Raw genomic sequence first — 25,741 nt, 5'->3', positions numbered from 1 at the left:
TCTCCACGTGCCCTGGCTTTGACCGGCAGCCGTTCGTTTCAGATGTCCGGCGGCCAGTCCGGGGCGTACCCGGCCCCGCCCTCAACGTCAGCCGGGACGGGCTCCGGTTCACTTGCATCCTTGGAGAGCAAACGCGCGACAGAAAACGGACGAATGAACCGGAGCAGGAAACGTTGTCGCAAATGAACTCAAGACGACACGTCGGCGCCACCGCGAGGTCGCATTAACATTTATTTGCAAACACGTGAAACCAACACGTCGAGAGGCGTTTGAGGTTCTAGCCGGCGAAGGGAAACTTGAGCAGCACCGCTTCCCCGCCGCCCAGACGCAGCCCGGCGGGGTCCACGCGGGCGCCCGCCTTCGGGGCGGCGCCGGGGGCGGCGGCGAGGACCACCTCGGCCAGCGGCGGAAGCGTCGGGTGGCTCGGCTCCAGTCTGGCCTCGCGGGGGTCAAAGTTGAAGGCGGCCAGGAAGCGAGCGTTCTGGTCCCACGAGCGGACGAAGGCCAGCGAGGACGACGAGTTGGCCAGCGGCACGAAGTCGCCGAACAGCAGGGAGCGCTCTTTCGCACGCGCGTCGCTCACGCTGCGCAAGAACGCACGAGAGGACGTTCGGCGGGCGCGGGCCTCCTGCCGCACACGGGCATCTTCATCATCAACCTCATCCTCATACTGATCCTCATCATCGTCCACACTCCACAGCTTCATCATCATCATCAACATCATCATATTGACAACGCCCATTATCGTCATCGTCATCTTTTTGCGTTCGCGAGAGTTTACCTTCAGGGTTCCGTTAAGCTCGTCCTCCGGCGAGTCCCAAATCATTCGCGGAAACTTTGTGCCCTTCGAAAGACAAAAGGAAAACATGAAAACACATCTCAAGCGGCGACATCGTGCTAACCGGCAAGCCTCTCTCAAATTCAATTCGCTGCGTCGTCACAATTTGGCTAATTGACATAATCCCGCCCCCACAACGAGCTTCTCCGTCTGTGACTCGGTAGCTAGGCTGGGTGAAGATACGACATTTGCGAGCTCCTACGCAAACGCGATCACAAGACAAAAGCAGGTAAGCGGTGCCGCAGCGTTAGCGCAGATTAGAATCGGCCACGAAGGGGTCCGACTCGTTCCGCCTTGTGGCGACACGAGGAACCGCACTTACATCATCCGTCAGCCCGATCTCGTCGCCGTACTCGAGCACGGGCGTCCCGGGCAGCGTGAAGAGCAGCAGCTGGTAAAGCGGGACCAGCGCCGGGCCCACCAGGGAGGCCAGGTGACCTCGGCCGCGCCCCCCCAGGTTCCAGGCCAGCCGGGTCTGAGCGTGGGCGGCGTACAGGTCCCGGACGGACCGCGCCAGCTCGGACGCGTCCCCGTCCAGGAGGAGCCCGGACGTCAGGAGGTCCACGCCGGTGGACGACAGAATGGCCGACACGTCCGTGGCGGCGTGGCGCTCGGTCACGCCCATCAAAAGTCTGCAGGAAGGGAGTCAGAATGGAACCGCGCGTCGGACCGGCGGCTCATTCACACTTCAGGACATGTTGTAGCACGTGTTGTCGCCATAGCAACGCGTCTTTACGTCTCCAAAGTGTTCCGTGTCAGTTGACCGTCTGTTGTCGTACGCGAGCGGCTCGACTCTTTTTGACATACTTGGCAAACAAAGAGGATTCTGCTTCTGACTCCAGCAGCATAAATTGCCTCGATATCATACTGAAATGATAACATGGCAAAAACGAAAACCGATTCACTGGAACTTGAAATTCTTCATATTTGTATTGACGACAAATAATGGGAGGCTGTGGTGGATATTAATTAACTAAAGTTGGGAAGTTCAGCGCACCCCAACATAATCGTGCATTCTCGGATTCACCTTTTTGGGGGGGAACATACATTGTTCAGAAAGTATTCAGACCCCCTTCAATGCTTCACTCTTTTTATATTGCTAAAATCATTTAAGTTCATTTTTCCCCATATTCATCCATCCATCCATCCATCCATCCATTTTCTGAGCCGCTTCTCCTCACGAGGGTCGCGGGCGTGCCGGAGCCTATCCCGGCCGTCATCGGGCAGGAGGCGGGGTACGCCCTGAACCGGTCGCCAGCCGATCGCAGGGCACAGACAAACAAACGACCATCGGCACTCACAGTCGCACCTACGGGCAATTTAGAGTCTTCAACTTAACCTACCGTGCATGTTTTTGGGATGTGGGAGGAAACCGAAGTGCCCGCAGAAAAGCCACGCAGGCACGGGGAGAACACGCGAACTACACGCAGGCGGGGCCGGGGATTGAACCCGGGTCCTCAGAACTGTGAGGCTGACGCTCTAGCCGGTCGTCCACCGTGCTGCCACACCCCATATTGACAGGAAAAAAAACAGAATAGTTGAATTTTTTTGCAGCTTTATGAAAAAAGAAAAAGTGAACTATCACACAGCCATAAGTATTCTTCAGAGCCTTTGCTGAGTATTTAGTGGAAGCCCCTTTCGAGCTCATACAGCCACGAGTCTTTTTGGGAATGATGCAACAGGTTTTTCCACACCCGGATTTAGGGATCCTCTGCCGTTCCTCCTCGCAGATCCTCTCCAGTTCTGTCAGGTTGGATGGTGAACATTGGTGGACATCCATTTTCAGGTCTCTCCAGAGATGCTCAATTGGGTTTAAGTCAGGGCTCTGGCTGGGCCATACAAGAACAGTCACGGACTGGTCTTGTATGGCCCGTTATTTTAGCTGTGTGCTTCGGGTCATTGTCTCGTTGGAAGGTGAATCTTTGGCCCACTCTGAGGTTCTGAGCACTCTGGAGAAGGTTTTCGTCCAGCATATCCCTGTACTTGGCCACATTCATCTTTCCTTCGATTGCAACCGGTCTCCCTCTCCCTGCGGCTGAAAAACACCCCACGGCGTGCTGCCACCAGCATCACGCTGGTGGCAGCATGATGCTGCCACCACCGATTGGTGGCAGCGTGATGCTGCCACCAATCCAGTCCCAACAGTCCACTGTTGGGACTGGATTGGACAGGTGATGAGCAGTGCCTGGTTTTCTCCACACGTGCCGCTTAGAATTAAGGCCAACAATCTCAATCTTGGTCTCATCAGACCAGAGAATCTTATTTCTCACCATCTTGGAGTCCTTCAGGTGTTTCTTAGCCAACTCCATGCGGGCTTTCGTGCGTCTCGCACCGAGGAGAGGCTTCCTTCCGTCGGGCCACTCTGCCATAAAGCCCCGACGGGTGGAGGGTTGCAGTGATGGTTGACTTTCTAGAACTTTCTCCCATCTCCCGACTGCATCTCTGAAGCCACAGTGATCTTTAGGTTCTTCTCGACCTCTCTTGACCTCTCTCACCAAGCCTCTTCTCCCCCGATGGCTCCGTTTGGCCGGACGGCCAGCTCTCGGAAGGGTTCCGGTCGTCCCGAACGTCTTCCGTTTCAGGATTATGGAGGCCACTGTGCTCTTAGGAACCTGAAGTGCAGTAGAATGTTTTTTGTCATCATGGCCAGATCTGTGCCTTGGCACAATTCTGTCTCTGAGCTCTTCAGGCAGTTCCTTTGACCTCCTGATTCTCATTTGCTCTGACATCCTCTGTGAGCTGGAAGGTCTTCTATAGACAGGGGGTGTGGCTTTCCTCATCAAGTCCAATCAGTATGATCAAACACAGCTGGACGCCAATGAAGGTGGAGAACCATCGCAAGCATGATCAGAAGAAATGGACAAATATGTCAGTGTCACAGCAAAGGGTCTGAAAAATATTCATGGCTGTGTGATATTTCACTTTTTCTTTTTTAATAAAGCAGCCGAAATTTCCACAATTGTTTTGTTTCTATCAATATGGGGTGCTGCGTGTACATTCATGAGGAAAAAAAATGAACTTCAAGGATTTTAACAAATGGCTGCAAAATAACAAAGAGTGAAAAATCGAAGGGGGTCTGAATACTTCCCGTACCGACTGTACATCCACGCACACGCAACACACAATGTTGTTTCCACAGCGTGGCTATTTTGAGAGGCTACACCGCCGCATTCCCGGACTCCGTACATCGGACGGCCGTGCCGGCCGGCCGGGTCTCGTTTTGCTTCAAACCCGGAAACGTATTTTGTGTGCATTTTTCATTGGCCGTTACATCTGCCACGTTGTGACGCCGTGCGCCGCAAATAACATGGAAACCAGTTGCCGACACCCGCACGTGCGGCGGCTTTTAGGAACACGCGCCAACACTTTTGAACACATACGAATCCTTTTCGAAAGACATTAACAGCTTCTTAAAAATAGTGGGAGTTGCACAATTTAAGTGTTGTCCTTCAAACTCTGAGGATACTAGTGCATAAATGGTCCGAACTACTCATTAAAGCCATTGCACTCATCTTTATGCAATTGGAATAACGGTAAAGACACGCAATCCTTCCGACGATTCAAACGTATTCATTCATATCTCAAGAATAACAGCATTTATTTTGCTGCCTGCTATTGTGTGAATGCAAAACGGCCGCCCCATCCTGGCACTTCGGCTCACAGAATTGCAACGTCGTCGTCGATGGCGTTCACGGTAAAGACGGCTTGAGTCACGTTTGTAAAAGAAGTAAAGAAAGGAACTCTTTGGACACGAAGACGCATTCGTGCGAGTTTCCACGGAAAATGCAAACTAAGCAATCGGAGAAAAACCCAAAAATGTCATTAACGTCTTCACAAAACGGGATTTGGGACACCTGACGGTAAAGACATTTTGGCATTCAAAGAATGGAAACTATAACCTCTCTTAGAAACCATTCGATGGATAAAGTGGCAATCGTTCAAAACCTCCGATCAGTCGAAGTCATTGATTTTCAAAAGGAAATCCCGCGATCAAATGACGTATTGGAAAATAACCCGCGAACGCTGTCATAAAGTGACGATTCACACTTATGAACACCGATCGACGTCACTCTGACCTCCTGGCGGGCCGCCCGTCGGTCCCGTTTTGGACGACGGCCCGGATGTCGGCCCACAGAGACGGTACGGCGGCGGCCACGTGGTCCACGTCCGCCAGCTGAACGCCGTCCACGCCTTCGCTGAACCAGAACACCAACGCAGACTGACCGCGCACACACACACATACACGGGGTCAGGGCCAGGCGGCGCCACCCGCCGGCAAGGGCGCCCCCTCCTCCTCACCTTCAGCTCCTCGGCCACCACGGTCACGCTGACGTCGGAGAACCAGGACCCGCTGGAGCCGCGGTAGTTCGGAGTCAGATCCAGAACCACAGACATGCCTGCGCCACCCAGGAAAGAACTTTGAGACGCGTTTCAAAGCAAAAGTTCTCAGGAAACAATAAAACTAAAACTTCAACATTGAAAACTTCTGCATTGTGTGTTTGTGCTCACCCTTCCTGTGTGCGACGCGCAGAAGGTCCTTGAACTGCTCCAGACTTCCGGCCTCAACCGCGATCTCCCGCAAGCGGAGCGCGGCGGCGTCGTCGGGCGGGGCCACGTGGACCGGCCCCAGCACCAAACCGCTAAACTTCAGCTGGGACAAGGCATCCACCTTCTCACTCACGCCTGACACGCACAACAACCTTAGCTTAGCACGAAGAAGGCTAACACGGTCGCTCCGACCAGGCCTCATTGAGTGGTTTGGCCCGTTGTTGCGATACGCCAACGCATCCACCGTATTGGATGCGGCCGATCCAACGACGGCCCAGAGAGTGTACAAAGATAACACCTCTCATTCATTTGGGAGCCAAAAACGGGATACACTATTTTCAATATGATGATTATAAATGTTGAGAGTACTTCGAGGGAAGCATCAAACTAACGTGTGCATTTTTCAAATCTTTTCATGAGTGTTAGCAGCTAGCAATGTGTGAAACATATACATATATATACATATATATATATATATATATATATATATATATATACATACATATATACATATATATATATATATATATATATATATATATATACACACAGAGAGAGAGAGAGAGAGAGAGCTTTACATATAAAACCGTCTCCAAGCAGCACATGAATGCCACATCCAATATGGCCGCCACGTCCACCTACATTTCAGCGCTCAAGGCGGGGTCAATACTGCGTGACGTCTACCTTTGATGTCTCCGGCGTCGGTGAAGGCCCGCACGCTGGGCACGCGGTAGAGCGCGCCCCGGTTCCACCAGTGGGCGGCGGGCAGGTCTCGGCAGCGCGGCGCCTGCAGGATGAGGAGCGCTGCGCCCGCCAGCATGCCCAGCCAGCCCAGCCAGAACAGAACGAGCAGGGCCCAGCGAGTGCGCACCCACCTGCGGCCCGACGCACAAGGTCACGGAAGCCGCTTTTCATTTACAGAACGATCTAAAATCATGACAGCAATTAAAAAACAAAACAAAACACCGAAACAAGTCTTACATTTCCAAACAGTATTCGGTAAATTACCAAAGCATTCACACATGCAGAATTTTTACTCCAAATATGTGAAAAGTCGTATTTCTCTGTAGAATTTACAGACGACGGTTATAAAACAAAATAAATCCTGTGAATCTACGCAGTTCCCAGAATGCATTGCGCCACGTCATGTTGAATTATTGCAGTGATAAGGATGTTCGTTCTTGTCGTTCACGCAACCAACACTTTGTCGACCGTCGCATCTATCGCACCGAGGTGGTTCAAAAGCTCCTCGGTGGCGAGGAGGAGATACGCTCCGAGTTCCTCAAGGCTCGATGTTGTGGGGCTGTCCTGGTTGACGCGCCTCTGCAACATCGGGGACAGCGCCTCTGGATTGGCAGACCGGGGTGGCGGGGGGACCACCACCCCCTGTAGTTGGTGTGTTCCAACTACAGGGGGATCCCACTCCTCAGCCTCCCCGGTAAGGTCTATTCAGCGGCGCTGGAGAGGAGGGTCCGTCGGGAAGTCGATTCTCAGATTCAGGAGGAGCGGTGTGGTTTTCGTCCTGGCCGTGGAACAGCGGACCGGCTCTTCGCCCTCGACCGTGTCCCTCGGGGAGTCCTGTTGGGGGTGCTTCGGGAGTACGGGGTACCGAACCCCCTCATACGGGCTGTTCGGCCCCGTACGACCGGAGTCAAGAGTTTGGTCCGCGTATCCGGCAGTAAGTCGGATCTCAGAGTAGAGTCGCTGCTCCTCCGCATCGAGAGGAGCCAGGTGAGGTGGCCCCGGCATCTGATTCGGATGCTTCCCGGACGCCTCCCCGGTGAGGTGTTCCTGGCACGTCCCGCCGGGAGAAGACCCCGGGGACGACCCGGGACACGCCGGAGAGGCCGCGTCTTTCGGCCGGCACGGGAAGGGCCTCGGGTTCCCCGCAGGAAAAGCTGGATGAAGTGGCTGGGGAGAAGGAAGTCTGTGGGCGTCCCTGCTAAAGCTACCGGCCCCCGCGACCCGACCTCGGAGAAGCGGTAGAAAATGGAAGGATGGATCTATGATTGACAGTTGTTTTTATGAAATGCAACTTTAGCTCGTGTGATATCGTGACCTCCTGCTAAATTCCACCGTACGATTTTTCAAACCTCTCAGGGCAACTCACTGTTCAAATCAAGATCCAGGAATTCCTGTGTAACAATATCTTTGCAGAATTCTAGCTAAGTGCTACTCATTAGTAAGCAACATTGATGCTATTCTTCTTCTTTTTGGACAGAATGTATGATTTCCTGTATTGTAGTTCATTTGAATGCCATCATCTTTGTATCATGTTTTCAAGGGGTTAGCGTAAGTCAAGAACAAATATCAGCAACATTTCTCTGCACCATTTGCACAATTGCCATCACGTCAGCATCCCCAGAGTCATTTCTCAATGACTCTCCATGTCCTAAACGTATATTTTGTCAGTCGCTCCGATTAACTGAGACAAATCCAATCCGGCCCGGCCCGGCCCGTGTGGGGTTTGCGTGCTCTCCCCGTGCCTGCGTGGCTTTTCTCCGGGTACTCCGCTTTCCTGCCGCGTCCCCAAAACAGGCGTACGAGGTCGATTGAAGACTTTAAATTGCCCGTAGGCGCGAATGCTTGTTTGTTTCTATGCGCCCTGCGATTGGCTGGCGACCAGTTCGATAGCGCCGCGACCCGCTGAGGAGAAGCGCGCCAGAAAATGGATGGATGCTCCGTTGGAGCCGATTCCTCATTTGGGTCATGATGCAAAGCATTTGTGATGACGGCCGAGTGGCAACGTTGGACTACGTCCAGGAAGGGTTCTTACCCGGGCGTGCCGGCCACTCGCAGCAGTTCCTCCTTATTCAGCCCGGTGAACTCGTCGTCGTCGTCCATCTTCAGCTTGACGCAGCCGTTCTTCTCCGGCTGCTCTCCTTCTGCTGCGTCTGCGCCTCCGCCTCCGGTCATGGGCTGCTTCTGCGAGTTGTCGTCGACGTCCTGCTGGTCCAGAACCACCTCGCTGACGTCGGCCTCCGTCGCGTCGGCGTCCGCAGCCTCGTCGCGCCGAGCTTCGGGGCGCTTCGGTGCAGGCGCATCTTCTTCGACTGCCTGCCGGTCCCGGTCTGGGTTCTGGTCCATGGTGGCGGAGAGGAGACGCTGATCGGTGCTGAGCGGACGATGAGGATGGAGACGAGATCAGCGGTGCTGCGTTCACGGCTATCGGGAACACGCCAATCAACAACAATTGGGTCACTTCTAGCAAACATTTTCTCTTTCTTTTTTTTCTTTTTTTTATATAAAACGTGACGAGTAACTTTAGTCATAACCCCTGGTTTATGTTTAGTAATGCGTGGTAACTTAATTCGTTAACAGTAATATTACAGTGATGCTGCAAACCAATTCCGATTTACGTGTTTCCTCGAAGGCATCATTGAACAGGCTCGCATTTCAGTAGTTTATAATAATCATGACGTCACAACATACATTATAGAACTTGAAAAATTACCAGCCCACGACAAAGATTCCAAATAAATGTCATTGGATTCTGAACACATCCAATGCTGTGAGACCTCTAGCGGCAGCAGGATGAAACTACATTGGGTCGATTAATAACAGGAACGATAGTAAAAACAAACAAAGGATTATTTGATGCCGCATTGGTAACATCAACAACAACAGTACACAATCAAGAGATAAAAACAATTTCATGGCGATGCAATGCAAATATAATCTGAACAAAATTTCGGAATATCAAACAATGACTTCAATGTTACCAGAGCTTTCTTGTTCTTTTTTTTTTTGCTCGCACACAACTTTGTGCACTTCTTGCACAAAGCTAGAAGACAAACAGCTTCATAAAAATCTTGCACAATTTACATGCATTGCCCTTCAAATCTACGCATCAATGATCCCGATCGCACTGTTGTCTTTATACAATCACAATAACGGTAGACACAACAGTAGCTACACTTTCACAAATTCATATGGCAGAAATAACAACATTTATTTTGCGGTCTGCTATTGTGTGAATGCAAAATGGCGGCCACATCACATCACCCTCTGGTGTATCGCAATTATCATCGTGAGGCTCTCTCCAGTGGCTTTAACGCTCAAGACGGCTTGATTGACATGTATAAAAGAAGCGCTCCAAAAAAAAAAAGAAAAAACTCTTTCAGCACAAAGATGCATTTGATTAAGCAATTGGAGAAAAAAACTAAAAACAAAATAATGCGATTAGTACCTTCAGAAAGCACGTTGCAAATCATGAAACTTCATTTTGCCGTTCAATGCGCAAAACATATTACTTTCAAACTTACTAAGTCATTATTACCTTTTGAAAAACAACCGCCAATACCTCAAACACTACTCGTTCGTATCAATCAAACGACTTGCTTAGCAAAATGAAATTCCGTGGGGAATGTCTTCACCGTTATTCATCAAATTGGGATGAAAATCACCCAAATGCATTTCAAAAACGCAATCGACGACAAGAAGAAAAAGGAGAGAAAAGGGCCGGCGGCCGGTGAGGTCACGAGGACGAGCCGTCGCTCAGCAGGCCGCTCCGTGCGTCCTTCCATCGAAGAAGCTGATTGGCCGACGTCTCCGCTTCGGAGGCCTGCGCCGAGAGCTCGGCGACGCACGCGTTCTGAACAAAATGAAAAAACAGCATCGCGTATGAGGAAAACGCACAGCTTGTTTGTTGCAGGGGAGGACAAACGACCTTGAGCAAGACTCCTGTAATATTTGGAGGCATTACTGTAGTATTCCTAAAATGCTTTCAATCAAACTTGTTCATTTCTCTCATTAAATCATTGGTTCATTGATTTATTAAGAAAGTAAAATAACCAATTTTATATATCTGGTTCATGTGTAGGTTTTTATTTCATTAAATTGGTTTACTGAGTCATTGTAAATAAAAATAGTTTAAAAACAATTGTATACATATGGTAGATGAACATATTTGGGTCTTTTTTAAATTAAAATAATTGGTTTATTGTAAATACAATAATATATTTGTCGCGTAATTGCAAATATACATGAAAATATGTAATAATTAAAAAAAAAGCGATTACCCATCTTACAAATTCTGCCCAGGTAATCAAACAGGAGCACAACTGTGTTTTCTCATTTACTTAATCAAAGTAGGGCTGTGAATTTCAAAATAAGAGCAAGTAAATAAAAAAAGGATGACGTGTTCAAATAAAGTGCTTAACTTCAGAATAATTATTTGAAAAAAAAAAAACTACCAAAATACAGATAATACTTAATGTTCTGATCATATGGGTAGAAGCAAAATCATGCATTGTAAAAATGCATTATACATAGGTAGAAGGGTTTTCCAGCATTTTGAGGTCAACTTTGGGGGAGCGTATTATAAACGAGAAATTACAGTAATACTAAATACAACAAAACTATTGATAAAATCATTTTATATACAGCCATGGAAAAAATCATTATTGCACCCTTGTTTCTTCAATGTTTTGTTCATTTTTAATGCCCGGAACAACTCCATAAACATTTGTTTGGACCAATATAATGATGACGACAATAATAGATTAAGAGTTTCATTTAAGAGCTGATAGTTCAGAATTTTCCATGGTTTTCTTGATAATAACCCAAATTACTGGGAGCACAATGACTGTCCTGTTGGAAATGCCTAAATGTACAAAGAATGACGGACTCAGCTATATTTTGTCGTGTTGAGTATATTCTTCAGGTAATGCAACTTTAGCAGGCATTCAAAGGAACAAAATAAAATAAAATTTAACAAACTTTTTTTTACATTTTCTCTGGTGACTATATGGAAATATTTTGTAAATTAAATTTTACTCCTTTATTATAAATCAAATTGTAAAATACATTTTATATATATATATACAGTGTATGGTTATAAAAAAAAAAAAGTTTCATTCTATGAAATAATTGCTTTATTAATTATAATTGAATTATATTTCTGATTTAAAATGCTCACTAAAATAAACTATTATACATACAATTTTTAAAAACATTTTTTTTTTTTTTTTTTAATATAAATCAAATTGCACAAAAGCTTTCGCATGACGACGGCCACCAAAGAGCTCGGCGATCGTCAGGCCGATTCCTACCAGCTGTTCCAGGTCGTCTTCTGCGGCGCCGGCGCGTCTGCGGGCGGCGCTTCTCTTCTCGTCCAAAGTCTCCACGAAGTCCATCACCCCGTGGACCACTTCCACCACGAACCTGGCACGACCACAGCCACACAAAAGCCAGAAGGTCAGAATTAAGATCAGAAGCAGGTGCGTCTCCTTTCGTATTCCTCCAAGGTCGAAAGAAATTCATTGCAAAATACTGAATGAGATTAATCCATGTAAAGATTTCCTACATTAAGGTGTAAGGTCGATGGAAACATTTGTACGTTTTGTACTTCAGACATTGAAACTTTAGCCCCCCCTTTTTTTTTTTTGATTGCAGCGTCACTGGGAAAAATTGCGATGAAATTTTTACTTTTGATCATATAAAAGTTGCTCTTCAAACGAAGAACAGAAGAATGGAATTTCGGGACAATAATTAGATCATTTCGGCGTATTTATTTTTATTCACAAATGCTGTTTTCTGAATACCAGCAGCGTACCTAAATGAAGTGTAAAATACTAAAAGCTTTTTGTAGCCAGGGAGACGGACGGTACCGACGCAGGTGGGCCGGGACGGGCAGGTCGGTGCGGCCCGGCGGCCTGGCGAGTCGGCGGGCCAGAAGATTGCGGTCCTTCAGGACGTCCTGCAGGTGAGCGCTGAAGGTCTGCAGCGCCTGCAGCCTAGTGGCTGATGTGGAAAGAAAAAAAAGTTCTTCTACAACCCCAATTCCAATGAAGTTGGGACATTGTGTTAAAAATAAATAAATAAAGAATAAAATGATTTGCAAATCACGTTGGAACTATATTTCATTGAATACGCTACAAAGATAAGCTATTTACCGTTCAAACTAACAAACTTGATTGTTTTTAGCAAATAATCATGAACTCTGAATTTTATGGTTGCAGCTGGTTCTAAAAAAGCTGGGACAGGGTCACGTTTACCACTGTGTGACATCACCTTTTCAGAAACGGCTTTTGCTTTGCATTGTTGCGTTTCAAGTTGCACTTCCGGATGGAGCGCCGAACTGTATTTACTGACGTTGGTTTTCGGAAGTGTTCCTGAGCCCACGCGGCGATATCCTTTACACATCGATGTCGGTTTTTGATGCAGTGGCACCTGAGGTGCTCCAGGTGTTGGTTTTCGGCCTCGCCGCTTCCATGCAGTGATTTCTCCAGATTCTCTGAACCTTTTGATGATGATATGGAGCGTAGAGGATGAAATCCCTCAATTCCTTGCAATTGTACGTTGAGGAACATTGTCCTGAAACTGTTGGACTATTTTCTCACGCACTTGTTCACAAAGAGGTGAACCTCGCCCCATTTTTGCCTGTGAACGACCGAGCAATTGAGGGAAGCTCCTTTTCTAGCCAATCGTGGCCCCCACCTGTTCCCAATGCGCCTGTTCACCTGTGGGACGTTCCAAACAGGTGTTTGATGAGCAGTCCTCAACTTTTTTGCCACCTGTCGCAGCTTTTGTGGAACAAGCTGCAGCCATCAAATTCGAAGTTCATGATTATTTGCTAAAAACAAAGTTTGTCAGTTTGAACATTAAATATCTTGTCTTTGTAGTGTATTCAATTACGTATAGGTCGAACATGATTTGCAAATCATTGTATTCTGTTTTTACTTATGTTTCACACAACGTCCCAACTTCATTGGAATTGGGTTGTAGATGGTTCTGATCCAGAAACCCAACAATCAATCACTCAACAAATGTGCGCGCGTTGCTCACAGAGGTGAACCGCGTGCGTGACGTCGGCGCTTTTCTTCTCCTCTTCCAGTAGCGCCGCCTCCAGTTGCAGCTGCAACACAACAAGACACGTCGATGACGTCACCAGGAAGAGACCGACCGTTCGATCGATCGATCGATCGAAAAGCGCTGCGCTACCCGCTGCAGTTCCTCCCGCATTCTGAGTCGCTGCTCGGCTTCATGCAGGCGAGAGGAAAAGACGGGTCGCCGGGATGAGGACGCGTGTTCCAGTTCCTCCTGAAAGCAACGTCAGTTCGTCGACTTAGCAGCTGCTCATACGAAGGGCAGTCAAGAAGACATGAGCCCAATTTTCTTCTCACCTTATTCATTGTAATAGAAAGGCAATATACACATAGAAATCAAACCCAAAAGGGGGAATTTGATGGCGACTTTTCAATGTCTTTTTTCTCAACACCAACTGTCCATGATGCGTTTGCCAGCCTCGTCAAAGTCAGTAGCCTGTGCATTTAACGTTTTTTTTTTTTTTTGTAAAAACAGCTTCCTTAATTTGTTCATCAGAGAAGTGCTGAGCTCCTCCTCTTAAAGGGTCCAAAAAGGTGATAAGATCGGGTGAGCAGTATGGGGGATGTGTTCCGGTCGTCCAGCCAAAGGACCCGATGACTTCGCGAGCTCCTTTCCTTGTTAAGGCCTCTTTATACTCCCACGCCCGCATTGCATCGCGTGACCGACGGATTGGCCCGCGACACCCCCGACTTGGAGGAGAACTGCAGCACACTTAAAAAACAGCGCGTGTGGGTTGCGCTCGAGTATAAGGGCAAACTGCGTGCGGGATAGCCGCAGTGACGTCAGTGCGGTCGCCGTCCCCGCGAGTATAAAGGCGCCTTTACGGAGGTTACGCGAAGCAGGCTCTTCTTCTTAGTCTTTGACTTCTAAACAATCATAAAAAGATAATCGGAGAAAAACAATTAATATGCCGCGGTGCGGGTTACGTATGCAAGTTCCTGCGTTGTAAACGCACCCTGTTGCTTGTAGCAAGTGTGTGGCGCGTGTTCTTTTGTTTTCCCCGAGCATGCTTGAAGCTGTTAACTGACACCCCAGGCGGAGTGTACTGTAAAACTGAACGCGCAACAAAAACAATTGCACACATTGTATATTTAAATACTAGACGCACATCGTTTTAGAAATCGGCAGCTTATGTTATCGGTCAATGGAAAAGACTTGAAGGGCTCGCTAACATTAGCATTAGATCACGGGAGGGATTTACCTTCAAATAACAAATATTCACACACAAACGCCGTCGTAACTCATGTAGACAGACAATAAAACAATAATATATATTCTTTCTAAAGTGTGAAAAACACGTTAAATTCAAGTTCTATTGTGGCTTTCTTCAATTTTTTTCCCAGCCAAATTTAAAAAGGCAACTCATGCATCACACCACACTGCCCCAAGAGGCCAAAGCGCGCACAGCAGGAACAGCAGATACAGTCGTGGGCTTTGTATAACAAGACAAACGTCCCCAATCCCACCGGCTGTCTGAAATGAAATTAGACTAAAATGTTGCTGTTTTAGGTCAATTAGGTTTACCAACATTTTTTTTCTATTTGCTAAATGCCAGAATATTGATTGAAGGATTTTTGGACAGTAGTCACCCAAGGCTTGCCAAAGTTTTTAGTCATGGCTGTATTTCTTTTTATTTCTATTTTTTTTTTTTTTTTTTTTTTTTTTAAATGTATTATGAGCCGGGGTAGGCTTCAGCACACCCGCGACCCCCGTGAGGATAAGCGGTTTGGAAAATGAATGAATGATTTTACTTGTTACTAATTTGTTTTCAGGTTGTTCTTTTAAGTTATATTGAAAGTAGAGTTTTGGTAGTTAAATAAATACTAAGCTTCAAAATCAATGAATAATGATTAATCGTAATTTCAATATCAAAAGAATTGTGATGATTCTTTTTTTCCCCATAATCACCCAGCCCTCGTCGGAGAGCGACAAGAAATGTTACTTCTTTATTGTCTAGCCACTAACTTACTCTGTAAACTAGGATTGCAGCTCAACCTTTGCTTGACAGATGTCATGTCAAGCAATACGCCTTTGGTGGTACAGCAACTCATTTGAAATGGCATTTAAAAATAGAATATACTGTTTGTGAGTTCAGAGGCTAATGTTTTTTTAAACAAACAAAAAAAAGATTGTTTTTAACTTCGATGAAGGCGAGTCGTGACTCGGTAACAATAGGAAAACGCGGGTCCCAGGATGACAACAGTTGAGAACGACCGCTGTAGCCCATTCCCATTTTGCAATGTTTGGTGGCGGTTCCCCTTCCAAAGCAAGAAATTCAATCACAGCTCTGCTTGTGACAGGCATCCAACAATAAAGTCATTTCCAAAATGGCTAACAGGCAGCAGAAAGGCTTAAAAGTTTTTCCTGAAATCAAACTTCAAACAATTATTTTAACTACTAAACGTAGAAATGCCCCCCCCCCCCCCCCCACACACAAAAACTATTGTTAGTAAGTTAAATTAATTTGGGCTTATTACTTTTGACTGCCCCTCGTAGTAACATGCTAGAGACTTGGTAAAGAGTCAATAATAACATGCTGACCTGAGACACTCCCCCACTGGACACTAATGCGGACACCAGCCTGGCCGATGACGTCACGAGGAAGGGAGACGTGGTCCACTGAGGCATCTGGGGGCAAAGACTATATTGTGATGTCACACCCAATCACATACGCACTTCCATCAGTCGTGTTTTTTTTTTTTTTTTTTTTTTTTTTTTTTAAATCTTTATTAAACATTTTGCACATGTGACAGTTAATCTCACATTTGCAATAGGGGAAATTTGCAAATTTGGAGCACAACGCTGACAGGGGACATGGAAAAATATTAAATTTAATACTATACATACAAATATCATTTTACACTGAAAATCTTTCTGGCCTTATTTTGGCAGATATTGATCATTTGTAAATATAAAGTCCTTGTAGGATACTGAAAAAAAAGCAGTTTGTGATTCACAAATTGACATACAATTGCTAATATAAGATTTATCATGTACTTTTTGTCACTTTTGTTAGTCTTTACACAGAAATTAAAAAAATTTATCAGAGTTTATTGCAGATAAATCTTGCTACATCCTTCCATCGTTTCATAGTGAGCTCACAATGCCAGAAAATAAGTGAAAGTTTCAGGACAAACCGAACAATAATCAATTGCCAGTTATAATAAAAAAATCATTTTTATTTATTTATTTATTTTTTTAAATCAGGAAATGCTTTACAGAATAGATTTTTTTTTTTTTTTTTTTTTTTAAAAGGAAACCCTTATTTTGTTGGTAATCTCAAACTTGTGGGCCAATAACAAAACCTTGGACCAAAGTATATTGTGATGTACAACCCCAATTCCAATGAAGTTGGGACATTGTTTTAAACAAATAAAAACAAAATACAATGATTTGCAAATCATCTTCGACCTATATTTCATTGAATACACTACAAAGACAAAATATTTAATGTTCAAACTGATGAATTGTACTGTTTTTAGCAAATAATCATGAACTTGGAATTTTATGGCTGCAACACGTTCCACAAAAGCTGGGACAGGCTCATGTTTAGCACGGTGTTACATCACCTTTTCTTTGAACAACATTCAATAAATGTTTGGGAACTGAGGACACGAATTGTTGAAGCTTTGTAGGTGGAATTGTTTCCCATTCTTGCTCGACGTACAGCTTCAGCTGTTCAACACTCCGGGGTCTCCGTTGTCGTATTTTACGCTTCATAATGCGCCACACATTTTCAATGGGAGACAAATGGACTGCAGGCTGGCCAGTCTCGTACCCGCACTCTTTTACTACGAAGCCACACTGTTGCAACACGTGCATAATGTGGTTTGGCATTGTCTTGCTGAAATAAGCAGGGACGTCCATGAAAAAGACGTTGCTTGGATGGCAGCGTATGTTTCTCCAAAACCTGTATGTACCTTTCAGCATGAATGGTGCCTTCACAGATGTCTAAGTGACCCATGCCATTGGCACTAACACAGCTCCATACCATCACAGATGCTGGCTTTTGAACTTGGCGTCCATAACAGTCCGGACGGTTCTTTTTCTCTTTTGCCCGGAGGACACAACGCCCAGAATTTCCAAAAACAATTTGAAATGCGGACTCGTCGGACCACAGAACACTTTTCATCGGTCCATCATAGATGAGCTCGGGCCCAGAGAAGCCGGCAGCGTTTCTGGGTGTTGTTGATAAATGGCTTTTGCTTTGCATAGTAGGAGTTTCAAGTTGCACTTCCGGATGGAGCGTCGAACTGTATTTACTGACGTTGGTTTTCTGAAGTGTTCCTGAGCCCATGCAATGATATCCTTTACACACTGATGTCGGTTTTTGATGCAGTGCCGCCTGAGGGATCGAAGGTCACGGGCATTCAATGTCGGTTTTCGGCCTTGCCGCTTCCATGCGGTGATTTCTCCAGATTCTCTGAACCTTTTGATGATATTATGGACCGTAGATGATGAAATCCCTCAATTCCTTGCAATTGTACGTTGAGGAACATTGTCCTTAAACTGTTGGACTATTTTCTCACGCACTTGTTCACAAAGAGGTGAACCTCGCCCCATCTTTGCTTGTGAATGACTGAGCAATTGAGGGAAGCTCCTTTTCTATCCGATCACAGCACCCACCTGGTCCCAATGAGCTTGTTCACCCGTGGGATGTTCCAAGCAGCGTGTTTGATGAGCATTCCTCAACTTTCTCACTTTTTTGCCACTTGTCCCATCTTTTTTGGAACGTGTTGCAGCCATAAAATTCGAAGCTCATGATTATTTGCTATAACCAATCAAGTTTATCAGTTTGAACATGACATATCTTGTCTTTTTAGTGTATTCAATTAAATACAGGTTGAACATTTCCAAATCATTGTATTGTTTTATTTGTTTAACACAACATTCAAACTTCATTGGAATTGTAGAAAACTGTTTGAATGAGTTCCATTTAGATTTCACAAAAGCCTTATCTTGAATATATAATTTTACCATTGCCAAAGACATTAAATATCGTATCGTTATAAAGTTCAGATGAAACTAATGACTATGAATATTGAAAATTAACTACTTGCCAGAGATACAATGACAGGTTCACGCTTCGTCTGAGCGTTTGTACCACTTTCTACGTTGTTTATTCGAAATAAGAACCATAACAAACGACTTACCGTGAAAACAACAGTTGGTTTGCCTGAAGAGTTAAGAAGAGTTACAACTTGAAAACCTGGCGACCATTTGTCGAAATACGAGCGCGCCCGGCGGCTTGAGTTTCCGGTTCTTCTTCTTCGTGTGTTTCAAGTGCCTGTAGCTGTTCCACAGCGCCCCCAAAGCAAAAGACTCCGTGAAAACTACACCGTCACGAATGAAGTGACGTCAACTCGCACAGCTCTTTTCACGACGTGAACGAACTCTCTGTTGAAATTAAAACAATTGTGTTTGTGAATGTGCGTTAATGTGTCTCTGATGTATTTGGCTGCTTATTTGGCAGGGAGGTAAAATTTTGCGCTGTTGTTTCATACTGCCTGTGATCATCCGGGCCTCTTTGTGTCACTATTCGGAGGTGACGAGCATGGTAAATGAGGCCATGCGATTGGTCCACCAACTGCAGCGGCAAAGACGCCGGAAGTGTTGTCACATCTGCCTGGTAGTAGTGGCGCACGATGAATTTGTGTCAAGCTCAAAGTGAGCTACGGCAGCTTCTGAGCAGGGTTGAGCCTTCTCAGCTGCCGAAGCTGCTCGACTGGATCCGCAGCTCGGGTACGGTACGCTTCCCTGTCGTGTCTTCTGCTGTAATTGTTTAGTTTTGGCTGCCGTAGCGTCACATGTGTGGAGTCGTCGGCAAGTGAGGTTCTCGTTTTTTGACTACATTACCCACAATGCCTTGGTTTGCTCGTGCAGAGGACCTGGACGAGCTGCTGGTGGACAATAGCAAAGTCATCCTGAGGTCCATCGCGGATGAAATCAGGGAGAGCCTCCCTCTGGACGCCATGCTGCCGTGTGAGGCCATCGCCCAGCAGAAGGTTCCACAAGCACACGTACACCCTTTCAAACTGATATAGTCCCTCTTTTCACTAACATAAACCTCCTAAACATGTAACCCCTTTCACTTTAGGGTCATTCCCTTTTCACAGCATGCACCCCTTTTACGCTGGCATATACCCCTTAAAACATGTCGTCCCTTTCACCCCTTTACACCTGTTTCCCAACTGCGTACGAGGCTGGAAATAAGCGGTTTCGCATCGCAATTTGCGAGTCACAATTCACATTTTGAGCCTCATAAACCACACTGAAAAGCAAAACTGCGAATCCTTCCACATGTGCCGTTCCATCTCTTTCACACTGCCATCCACCTTTCAATGGACAGACCGTGTACCCCTTTTGCACAAAGACGAGAACAAATGAAGATGTTTGCGTGTTTCAGATGCAGCGGCTTTCGCGTCCGACCGCCCACGTGGACGCCTTCCTGTACGAGGACGAGCACGTGGACGCCCTTTGCGAGGTGGGACGGATGAGTCGCTGCTACTGTCTCAAGTGCGGATCCTGCAGCACGGCGCCTCTGGGTGCGCAAAACCGTCGTTGCCGTCGATGAATTCCGCTCCGTCGCTCACGTGCCATTCTTTGCTGTGCGCGCGGGCAGACTTTGTGTCGCACTCGTTCTCCATGTGCGAGCTGCTCTTCCTGTTCCAAAACGTTCTGCCGGATCTGAGCGGCCGCACGCTGGTGGACGTCGGATCGCGACTGGGGGCCGTGCTCTACGGGGTCAGAGGTCACCACACACATACAGTATACTTTCACGCCGACTAACCCCGTCAAACCCAAATGTACCCTTTTCGCACTGGCATAGACGTCCGACCTCTTCCGCAGACATGCTGCGTACTCCTTCAAACCGACATGTACCCCGATGTCCTGCATACAGTGCTGTGCAAAAGTATTTGTCCTCCTCTCCAATTCTTTTTATTTTTTGCGCACAGGTTCCCCGCTTTGTTTCGGCTCATCAAACGAATGTAAATATCAGACAAAGATAAGCCAAGTAAACATAGAAGGCTGTTAAATGGTGATTTTTATTTAGTCAGGAGTGAGCTGGCCCTGTGTGGAAAAAGTACTGGCCCCCTAAACCGAAGAACTGGTTGGGGCATCCTCAGCAGCAACAACTGAAATCACGCGTTTTCTAGCAAGGAGTCTTTCGCATCTCTCTGGAGATATTTTGGCCCGCTCTTCCTTGCCCAATTGTTTGAATTCAGCCAAAATGGAGGGTTTTCGAGCATGATGGGCCTTTTTAAGGCCATGTCACTGCATTTCAATCAGATTCAAGTCTGGACTTTGACTAAGCCACTCCAAAACCGTTTTGTTTTGGAAGCCATTCAGAAGTTGACTTGCTGGTGTGCTTTGGATCGTTATCCTGCTGCAGAATCCAAGTGCGCTTCAGCTTGAGGTCACCAGTTGAAGGCTGAACATTCTCCTCCAGGATTTTCTGTTAAAGAGCAGAATTCATGCTTCCGTAAATCGCAGCCAATCGTCCAGGACCTGAAAGAGGAAAGCAGCCCCAGACCATCCCACGACCACCACCATGTTTGACTGTTGGTATGATGATGATGTTTTTCTGAAATGCTATGCTACAAAGGAGGCTTGCAGTTCTTTCGATGTCCTGAGTTCCTTTGTGACCCCCTGGATGAGTCATTGTTGTTCTTGGGGTAATCTTTGTATGCCGGCCAGTCCTGGGAAGGTTCACCGCTGTTCCATTTTTACTCCATTTGTGGATAATGGCTCTCACTGTGGTTTGCTGGAGTCCTAAATCTTTCCAAATGAATTTGGAAGCCTTTCCGGACTGACGGCTGTCAATGACTTTAGTTCTCATCTGTTCTTCAATTCTTTGGATCGTGGCATTTTGTTGCAGCATTCTGAGATCTTTAGTCCGGCTTGATTTTGCCAGACAGATTCTATTTAAGTGATTTCATGATTGAACAGGTCTTGAGGTCATCAGGCTCGGGTGTGAGCAGTGAAAATGACCACAAACGATTATCCACATTTTATGACGTTTTTTAACAAGGGGGCAATTACTTTTTTCTCACAGAGGATCTGGTAGCTTTGAATAGTTTTTTTCCCCTTAATAAATACAATCATTATTGAAAAACGACATTATATGTTTACTTGGGTTGTCTTTGTCTATTAATTAATTTGTTTGTTGATCTTAAACATGAAAGTGGGGAAACTACGCAAAAAAATAAGAATTTGAAAAGCGGCCAATATTTGTTTTCGCGGCACCCTTTTGGCCTTCAAACCGACGTACTGTATACCCCCCGTACTTCTTTGAGACCGATGTACCCCGGTGTCGTTCAGGGGTACGTGTACAGCTCAGCGTCCCGGCTGGTTGGCGTGGAGCTCAGCGAGGAGTTTGTTCACCTGCAGAACAAAATGGTGCACAAGTACGGGATGAACGTGAGAGTGGAGGTGGGTCCGTCTTCACGCACTGGTGCCGTAGTTCGGGTTTTCACGGGATGGTTTATTGATCCGAGATATGGGATATTTCATTTAGCTTTGATTTTTTTCATGTATGTATTGGATGTTTCATGTATTTATGGAATATTTAAGTGTTGGGATGTTTTAAGCGATTTAATATTTCTAGGATTTAAAAAAAAACAAAAAAATGTATGGGATGGTTTATGTATTTGTGGTATTTTTTAAATGTTAATATGTATCGGATGTATTTCTGTAATGTTTATTATATGAAGTAACCTAACCTTATGTTTAATATATATATATATATATATATGTTTTTGGGATTGTTTTATTGTCTTTATGGGCTAATTTGATGTAATTATGGGATGTTAACTGTGGGCATCTTTTAATGTATTTATGGGACATTTTAATTTCTTCAAACATTGTCAATGAATGGTATGTGCGTGTATTTTTGGGATATTGTAATATGTTGTTGATTTCTGGGACGTTGAATGTATTTCTGGGATTTTGAGCGCGTTTGTGCTGCAGGTTGTCCACGCTGACGTGTGCACGCAGGACGCTCTGCTGCAGAACGCCGACGTTCTGGTCATGAACAACGTCTTTGAGTATTTCATGGAGCCCGACGAGCAAGTCAGGTGACGGCGAGGTCACACACACACACACGAACAAACGATGACGATGATATGTTCAATTGACACAAGTACAGATACTGAGTGCGAAGTGGCTAACGTAGCGATACTTGACTGCATGTGTTGTGACTGAGCGAGCGTTTGACCCGCTGAACCCAAGTCCGACTCACTGCCGGCAACGCGGACCAAAATTCTGACAGCGGTCGTAAAGGCACCAAACAGCCCGTATCGAGGGGTCCGCTACCTCATACTCCCGGTCGAGCGCCTTCGCAAAGTCAACAAAACTCGTAGACTGGTTGTGCCGACGACCGTGCACCCTCCAAGACCCCGCTGAAGGTGTAGAGCTGGTCCACGGCCAGGACCAAAACCTCTTTTTGAATTGCTATTGAGACTATTCAAATGTATTGAGATGTACTTGTACTTGTGACTTGCTCCCGTTCAGGGCCTGGAGGTTTATCACGCAGACGTTCACGAAACGAGGTTCCCTGCTGGTGACGGTTCCCGGTCTGCACGACTCTCTCCAGCCTCTGCAGGTGAACTTGATGCTCCTTGATTGACAGCAGCTTCAGGGATGGGGGCTTCAGATGGACTCCCCCCCCACATACACACCCACAATTTTATTTTCTGCGCTTCCCATTTTTGCACATCAGGAGGCGCTGCCGGCCGGCTGGGTGGAGGAGCTTCCTGTGGACTACAACGTTTACGTGGGTAAAGATGCGGACCCCGAGGATCTACGACAGATCCACCTGTACAGGGTCTTGTGACTTAAACTGTTTCTGGACAATTACTGTATGCGTAGTGTGCACGTGAAGTCAATCTCCCAAAATAATAAAATGTTCATGTTTGCGACTTGAATTGAGTCTTTTTCATGGACGACAGAAGTGTTAAAAACGATGCTGCCCATCCAGGGAACGGCTCGGGAGGAAGTAGGTGCTGCTCTATGTCCGTGAATCTCGATAGAACTGATCTGTATACACGTATCCAGTTGGACTGCATCTATAGCAGCTTCCCTGGAGGGATCTGATCTACAGTATATTTATTCACTCTAGATGAGACCGATGTGAGGAAATGTAGGCCGTTTCATAATGTTTGTGAACAATAGTGACTGTGGTACACCAGCTGACCTGTGCTGAAACGAAAACAAAAACGTTTTGCGCTTGGTTGAGGTTGCGCTGCATGACATATGTAAATTTTTGGGGTTTGTTTTTAAACCCCCCCCCACCAAAAAAAAAAAAAAAAAAAAAAAAGAAAGACTGAACAAATCCATTGTAACCGAAGTGTGAGGAGGATAAGGTGAGTGGACGTTCTAAACAGTTTTCAGAGAAGAGCGCAAGATTGGAAACCAAACCTCATCATCGGGTTGAAAGTTGAAGTTTGAAGCAATTTTGGGTTTCAGGTCGAATCGCCCCGCCCCTCGGAAGTGTGAGGTGGAGGCACTCACCACTTGGCGGGCATTTAACAAAAGTCACAAATATTTTTTGCATTTTGCCGATTTTCCCAAAAATTGGATTCAATGTATTTTTTCCATTTGATCTATTTTGTAATCATTTCTCATAGAATTGGTAACATGATTGAATATTAATACAATACATATACCATGTTTATTTTTAAAACAATTTCTTAATTTAGCTTAATACTAAATAATTACATTTTAAATTGAGAATTATTTTGGAAAATAAACATTTTTATTCATCAATATTTTTATTCATGTATTCAATTAACTCATTGGCTGATATATTGTCAATGAAACAATTTAAGTAGTCGTATTCTATTATTATTTTTTTAAGACGTAGGCGTGAATGTGAGTGCCGATGGGTGTTCAGTTTCTATGTGCCCTGCGATCGGCTGGCGACCGCTTCAGGGCGTAACCCGCCTCCCGCCCGAAGTCCACGCCCGCACTCAAATGCAAATCATATTTAAGTGAACCCTGCGCACAGGAACAAAGGAACATCTGCAAGGTAATGAAGACAAAAAAATGTTCTGAATGTTTAGTTGCTCAATGAAGTGGAGGTGCGCAAGAAAATCCTCTTCGGCACGCCGTCCACCGGCGTTACCAACAGTCCCAGCAGCGTGCACACGCTGAACTAAAAAAGAAGTGGTCAGACATGAAGGTGTGGCTGTGAAGCGGACAACAGCTGCGGGGCCAAAACAGGCGGAAGAGCCGGCACCGAGGGCCTCACCCCGCCCCAGGAGGGAGTCGCTGCGATCGTGGGTGACGCTGCTCTCACGTGTGGCTGAATGATTACCCCACAAGGTTAATACCGGGTCTTTTTAGAACTCACAACAAACGTGTTCATACAGTAACCTACGCTCAGCCCTGTGGGATCAAAGGTCATGCGGAAATGTTGCATGTATGGTATTTGTACCATACATGCAAAAACATTTGATATGCTGGAGCACATCAGCAGATCAAAGAGGATATCAAAAACTTTGAGTCCTTTTTGATGACTCAATTTATTATTTTAATACAGGACACGCACACCGAAAAAAAAAAATCTTTTTTTTTTTTTTTTTTTTAAGAAGAGGGGTAAATTAGGTCATTTTAACACATTTTAATCATGTGCAACCAATGTACATGTTCAAATGAGGCCAATGGGGCCAATGGGCGACATAAATGATCACCTTGATCAATGAATAAGTCACTGATGGTGTAGCGGTACACTCGCCTGACTTTGGTGCAGGCAGCGTGGGTTCAGTTCCCACTCAGTGACGGTGTGAATGTGAGTGCGAACGGTCGTCCGTGTCTATATGCGCCCTGCGACCGACTGGCGACCAGTTCAGGGTGTAGTCCGCCTTTCGCCCGAAGTAAGTTGGGATAGGCTCCGGCGTCCCGCGACCCTAACCAGGATAAGCGCTGTTGAAAATGGATGGATGGATGGATCAATGAATAGGCGTCCTCACAAATATCAGTGATTCATTAAATACACTGGTTAAAACAAGTGAATTCCGAGTCCTTGCATCTTTTACATTGTTGAACTCAAATGTTGCTGGGCATGAATTGTTCATCAGTGCCAATTGTTCGCGTGTCTCTGATGTGCAGATTTACGATAAGAGTTTCCCAACATCACCTCGAAGTGTCGCCAGAGCACCAACAGCTGCAGAAACGTGCGTAGCCCCCCAACCGCACATTTCCACGCTCATTTCACTCTTGCTACATCTGAACTTTGCTGTGAAAAAGAACGGACGCCACGTTTTTGTGCGTGCGCACCTTTTGTACACGAGGCCCATGGCCCATCTGTCCATTTTCAAAATCCAATGTAATCCTGGAGCGCAAAAGGTTTGCTCTCCCCTAATTGGATGCCTTTTTTTTGGCTTCCAAACGTAGCCCATTTAATTTACGCTCTATTTTTGAGTCTACAAATCAATGACACAACTATCTACATAAAATTATGTTGAATGAAAATGTGTTGAATGATTTACTTTATTTATAAATGTCAATTGTATGATTCAATCG

The 25,741-nt window shown here is 45.9% G+C and overlaps 3 protein-coding genes across 4 annotated transcripts; 1 reads left to right on the top strand and 2 right to left on the bottom strand.

Annotated features, from left to right (window-relative positions):
- Window positions 1-250: 250 nt before the first annotated feature.
- LOC133401875 (amino acid transporter heavy chain SLC3A2-like) lies at window positions 251-8,936 on the bottom strand. 2 transcript variants are annotated; one of them, XM_061675376.1, is made up of 8 exons: window positions 8,163-8,936; window positions 6,071-6,261; window positions 5,348-5,521; window positions 5,138-5,235; window positions 4,915-5,057; window positions 1,161-1,470; window positions 782-844; window positions 251-700 (listed from the first exon to the last, which is right to left on the bottom strand). In XM_061675376.1, exons 1-8 carry the CDS (start codon window positions 8,471-8,473, stop codon window positions 278-280), a joined length of 1,713 nt encoding a protein of 570 aa, XP_061531360.1. In that variant the 5' UTR covers window positions 8,474-8,936; the 3' UTR covers window positions 251-277. The 2 variants fall into 2 exon arrangements, with proteins under 2 accessions (XP_061531360.1, XP_061531361.1); XM_061675377.1 differs by having other exon boundaries at window positions 251-628.
- An 86-nt stretch (window positions 8,937-9,022) lies between these two features.
- On the bottom strand, window positions 9,023-18,468 carry haus2 (HAUS augmin like complex subunit 2). The gene is made up of 7 exons (XM_061675378.1): window positions 18,370-18,468; window positions 15,758-15,844; window positions 13,331-13,429; window positions 13,175-13,244; window positions 11,998-12,130; window positions 11,440-11,551; window positions 9,023-9,980 (listed from the first exon to the last, which is right to left on the bottom strand). The coding sequence occupies exons 2-7, from the start codon at window positions 15,842-15,844 to the stop codon at window positions 9,864-9,866; spliced, it is 618 nt and encodes a 205-aa protein (XP_061531362.1). The 5' UTR covers window positions 18,370-18,468; the 3' UTR covers window positions 9,023-9,863.
- Window positions 18,469-18,821: 353 nt separating this feature from the next.
- Window positions 18,822-23,130, top strand: zgc:109986 (uncharacterized protein LOC553566 homolog). The gene is made up of 8 exons (XM_061675862.1): window positions 18,822-18,958; window positions 19,100-19,221; window positions 19,623-19,761; window positions 19,839-19,960; window positions 21,539-21,649; window positions 22,187-22,293; window positions 22,730-22,820; window positions 22,938-23,130. The coding sequence occupies exons 1-8, from the start codon at window positions 18,862-18,864 to the stop codon at window positions 23,049-23,051; spliced, it is 903 nt and encodes a 300-aa protein (XP_061531846.1). The 5' UTR covers window positions 18,822-18,861; the 3' UTR covers window positions 23,052-23,130.
- Window positions 23,131-25,741: the final 2,611 nt, after the last annotated feature.

This window comes from Phycodurus eques, chromosome 4, assembly GCF_024500275.1.
Source record: "Phycodurus eques isolate BA_2022a chromosome 4, UOR_Pequ_1.1, whole genome shotgun sequence".
NCBI classification, from domain to species: Eukaryota; Metazoa; Chordata; class Actinopteri; order Syngnathiformes; family Syngnathidae; genus Phycodurus; species Phycodurus eques.
The sequence above is the reverse complement of the archived record's forward strand: the minus strand, read 5'-3'. Positions and strand labels throughout refer to the sequence as shown.